Consider the following 5006-nt stretch of genomic DNA (forward strand, 5'->3'; position numbering starts at 1 on the left):
CTCCCCCCAAAGTAATAATATGTCCACCACTGATATGTACAGCACAATTCAGAATTCATATTTTTTTTCTGTAAAATGTATCAAATTTCTCAATCTCTTAATAAAATTTTTTATTATTTTTTATTTAATTATTCCTGATGAATAAATACCAAAAAAAGAAAGAAATAATAAAATTAAAAACTAAAAAGTTATGCAGCAGCTGATTAAGGTAAGGCTGCGACATCCATCTCTCTCCCCCTGGGGATCGACTTCTTTTTTTAAAAATTACTTTTTTTTTTTGCTTGTACTTTCATTGGTTGGTGGCAAAAATGAAGTGATTGCTTTTGAGCAAACATACATCCACTTTTTTGATTCATTAGAATTGTCTCCAAAGTTTTCACTGAAACATATATATTTCTCTTTTTTTTTTTAGAAAAAAAAAAATCATTGCACAGAGACATCAATACGGTGAGACACTATGAGACTCAAGAAACTGCCGAGCGTGGTCCAGCTCTGGAGCTTGACACCTGGCGGGAAGGGGGGGCCCCTGATGGAGTAAGAATATACAGGCACTAAGTCCGACGTGATGTCAGTAAGAGAGACAGAAAGAGAGAGAGCACACCCGTTAACATGGGGGGGGAATGTTGGGATTTGAGATATTTTTTGTTTGCATTTTTTTTTAATGGCAAAAGAAATTTAATCTCATCTGTAGTCCTCCTTAGGAAATTCTAATGTGACCAAATTTCCAAAGCCCATTCGTAGGCTCTCCATATCAAAAGTTTCAATCTCTCGCTCTTGCCTTTCCAACAGAAACTTTATCCTCTCGCTGCGCTCCTTCTGCAGGGCGGCCAACTCCTCTTCAATCTGAAACAGCAGAAGCGGGGAAGGGAGACCGTCAGTGTGGTCCTCCAAGTGGCACTGAATCTCAGCGGGGGCTTCTTGCTTAGAAGATCTTAAGAGGGATCTTAAGAGGGAAATGTGCACCTCATGATGCTAGTGTGTGTGTGTTTCGGGAGACACTTTAAGAGGGAAACAGGCATATGGGAGAAGGGGTGAGTGCTGAACCCTTCATTGGCTCCAATTCTCCCCTTTTATCACCTCTTCTCCCCCTCCCACTTTAATCAGTGGGTGGATGGTGGGATTTGCAGAGAGAATCTGTGTATCTGGGAAGGGGATTAAACACCATTTCTACCCACCAATCCTTCCCTGTAAGTGGGACCTGCCTTCTCATTCTTATTATCGTGGCAACTTAAAGTTACAGGAATATTCACTGGCTTGCAATATTCTTCTACAAAAGATGCAAGTTGGATTGTGTATTACACTAGCATCCATGAATGACTATGGGCAGCCCCTTCCCCACAGAGTAACAATGGTCAGGCCCATCCTCCTGGAATTTGATGGGGTGTTGCCTTTGCCGCAACAAGCTTCTAGGCAGGGGTATGCCCTGGCATTGCAGTCTACAAACTATTCGCTGTAGTGTTATCCACACAGAAGGGGGGTGGGGATGCAAATGAAGAGACCCACTTCAACACAGCAGCCATCATAGCTGCTGGTGCCCAGTTTACAGACCACATGGTGCACCAAGGTAGAAGGAGAGGGGGCAAAACTTGGGCACAAAAAACAGTGGGCGGGTGAAGGACCTCCACCGGCTGCTTCTCTGCGCCCTGTTGCCACCTACTGCATTAAATACGTTTCTTTGATTACTAGAAGATAGTTGATTAAATGAGCACTGAAGACTGGGGGGCAGGTGGCACTGCACATTGGCCATTACGGCCACCGGGAAAAGTCACAGTGTGCCAGCGGCCTGGGGGCTCCTCTCCCCTGGGAGGTGAGCGGGCAGTGAGGCGCAGATAGGCAGTATTGGTGCCTGGCTTCAGCACCCGCTGGCTGGGCAGACCAATGGAGACTGTTGATGGGCCTGTTGGGCAAGGAGAAGCCAAGGGAGGAAGGCAGCACAACCGGCCTTGGACTTCCATCGGGGAGGAGTGGGACCCTTCTGGCCACCCAGTCCACCCTAGGTCACGACAGAAAACAGTTTTGACCGCTGGAACACAGCTACTAAAAGGAGACTGACTTCTGCCCTTGGTATGTGTGCGTGTGTCTGTGGCTGGCTTTGACGCTGGATCCAGGAGTACGCTATCTGCTATAAGAAACTCAGAGTGCTTGTACAGACTAGCCCTGTCTGCCTGCTCCCCTGTGCTCAACGGGTAAATATACAGCTATGACTGGGGCTGCCATTCCCCAGGTCCAGGAGGTTTTGGGAGCTTCTACATGCTATCACGTGCTGCTGACATCACATGGAACTGACATCATCGCATCTGTCACGGCTGCCCCAGCCCGGCTCCAGCATGACCGGGTGGTGCCATGCCCCGTCTCTGCCTTCGGTGGGCCCCCACCAGTTGCCGTCACTGGGGCAGATCTTTTCCCACCCCTGAAGATCGCCTGAGGTCTCAGGTGGGCCAAGAGGGGGAAGGTTGCTTCACCGGTCCCCCTACTCAGACCTGCTGGTGCTCAACCCTTCTCTCTCTCTGGTCCTTCTGAGCCACCAGCCTTCCTCCCTGACCTGTCAGGACTGCCTCCTTTTATTCCCCTGTGCCCTCCTTTCCCTACCCCTCACTCTTGCCCCCCCCCCACCGGCTCCACCCCCTTATTTGTCCCGATGCTCTGGGTTGGGACAGACTGGCGTTGGCCAACTGCTCTGACGCGAGCCAGTACAGCTGTCAGGCTGCACCGCCCTTCTTTGCAGCAGGGTGGGGCCAGCTTGACATACTGATTTGCTTTGGGCTCATCTCGCCCTGGCAGGAGCTCTCCCCTCTCTCCTCCAGCCTGCTCGGATGAGGAGCCCCAACTGCCACCAACTCTGCCCGCTGCTTGATCAGCTCGGGGCCAGGGCCTTGCTCTACCCAGCCGGCCCCCGGGACTTCCCTCGCTGGCTTGGCAGGAAAGAGGCATGTTCGCTGTCACCGCCTCCCTGTTGGGGTCCTGGCGGTTGGGAGAGGCTGGAGGGTGATGGGTCCCCCATGGCCCCACCGCCCCCGATGTGATGATGTCAGTGTGTCGGGGAAGTCCCTGCCCACTCCTGGAACACCCCCCAAATCCATCTGCCGGGAGGAAGAAGCGACCTGGCAACCCTAGATATGACTAATGCTCTGGATATCTCCAGGACTTCTCCTAACAAGAAGCTGACTTCATACCAGGCTAGCCCCAGGAACTTCCTATGCCTTCAGGAAACATGAATCCTCCTTCTCTTCCTAAGGCAATGAATACTAAAAGATGAATTGTATGCATGTGTATATTCTACATGGACAATTTTCTTCCATGTGCAGCTCTGCCCTCCCCGTCTTGCTGCCTGTAAGCAATAGCTGCATTCCCCCCCCACCCCCCCCCCCCCCACCCACCTTTTGCTCAAGATGTGCCCTGCGCAACGACACCCTCTGCTCCAGCTTCTGGAGCTCCCGTTCATGCTGTGCTTCCGTCTGCATATTGATTTTGCTCTGGTAGGCATTGAGCAGCTCCATCTCCTGCTGACGCTGTAGTCGCAGGGTACAGCCGCAGGGCCTGGCATTCCGCTTCCTGAGCCTCATGCAGCTGCAGCTGAAAAAGCATGAGAAAATAAGGGGCTTTGTAGTTGCTGGAGTCAGCCTGAGGGTGGGCCGTGACTGAGTTATGCAAATGTTCAACAGCCAATCAAGAAAACCTGTGACTGGCAGACTCAAGGCAGAAGGCAGGGGCACATGTTGACTACTTCTGCATGGAGTTTTATGGACGCTTTGGCTACCAACATGCAGTGCCCCCCCCCCAATAATCCACATGAAGTCATCATTGCTAATTGAATTTCAATAACTATTTCCCAAACCTGCTTTTCTCTAATGTTTTTGGGAACAGATTAGTCCAAGCATGTTTTCAGGTGGTCTAGGCAGGAAAGGTGTGCATTATCCAGGATCCCACCCACATGGCGCAATGTTCCCTCAGTCATTTTTCCCACCATGCCATGGGAGAGTTATCTGGGAATTTTATAAAAAAACCTTTATACATTGCCAGATCACTATAGCATTATAACAATCTGTTGCTGTGATCTACTAACTCTTCTGAATTCCTGGCTTTCATTAAAAAAACTAAGTCTGTAACACTTTTTGATGTGAAGATACTCCACTTTCCCCCTTACATTTCTGCAGAGAAAAGGGCTAGACACTTACTTTAAAAAAAATGGAAGCTGGGAATTCAGAGGATCTAGTAGATCACAGCAATAAATCATTATAATGGTATAACGATCAAGAATGTACCATTTTTTAAAACCAGAAACAAACACGGGCAAATGGTGGCTACGAGGGGCCAATGGAAGGGATGTATGTGGAAAACTGCTGTAGGGTGACTCCATGGCCAATGTATTTGCAACAGTAACGAGAGCTACAGAGAGAACTGCTGCTGTGTGGAAGCAGCCCTAGATGTCAAAAGCAAAAAAACCACAAGGGAAAAAAGAACAATTTCTGATCTAAGTAGCCTGCATGATAGGAATGCTGTTTTGCAACTGGAAGTGGGAAAGGAGTGGTCTGTCCCCATCTCCAAAGCTCCCTTTCTGTGAACAGCTTGTTCATGGGTGCTGAATGGAGTTTTCCATGAGCCCAACCTTTTTTTTGGACCCTTCTTTCTTCAGTTTCATGCCTCTGCCAGCCACTTTTCCTGAAACCCCATCTTCCTCTCCCACTGTAAATTCATGTTTTTTAATGCAGCCATTCTGGTTCTTATCCAGCATCCCTTGCTGCTCTGCATTCTGTTTCTTCACTTTCACTGATTTGTCTGCAGTTTAAAATGCACCCGCACGTCTATCGGCCCCAGCTTCCTCAATTCCCTGTTTCCTTTGCTTGCCTTTTCCCTCAGATCTCTCTCTCTTCCACTTCTGTCTCTAAAAGCTGCTGCATCTCAGGGCCAAACTACACATTATAAATTTTGGTGAGTTGGAGCTGGGATCTGGGCTCCTTCGACCCAACTTGCTTTCCCTGCAGTCATACAGCCCCCCTGTGCCAAAA

At 49.2% G+C, this 5006-nt stretch overlaps 1 protein-coding gene across 1 annotated transcript in view; it reads right to left on the reverse strand.

The window, feature by feature from the left end:
* Positions 1-412: 412 nt before the first annotated feature.
* TAOK3 (TAO kinase 3) overlaps positions 413-5006 on the reverse strand; it is a 147617-nt gene continuing 143023 nt past the window's right edge. Inside the window, 3 exon segments of the mRNA XM_015425354.1 lie at positions 413-843; positions 3378-3521; positions 3523-3573. Of these exon segments, the coding sequence (XP_015280840.1) occupies positions 682-843; positions 3378-3521; positions 3523-3573 (357 nt within the window). The 3' untranslated portion in view covers positions 413-681.

The sequence above is a fragment of the Gekko japonicus genome, unplaced genomic scaffold (genome assembly GCF_001447785.1).
Source record: "Gekko japonicus isolate JY-2015 unplaced genomic scaffold, Gekko_japonicus_V1.1 scaffold135, whole genome shotgun sequence".
Taxonomy (NCBI): Eukaryota; Metazoa; Chordata; class Lepidosauria; order Squamata; family Gekkonidae; genus Gekko; species Gekko japonicus.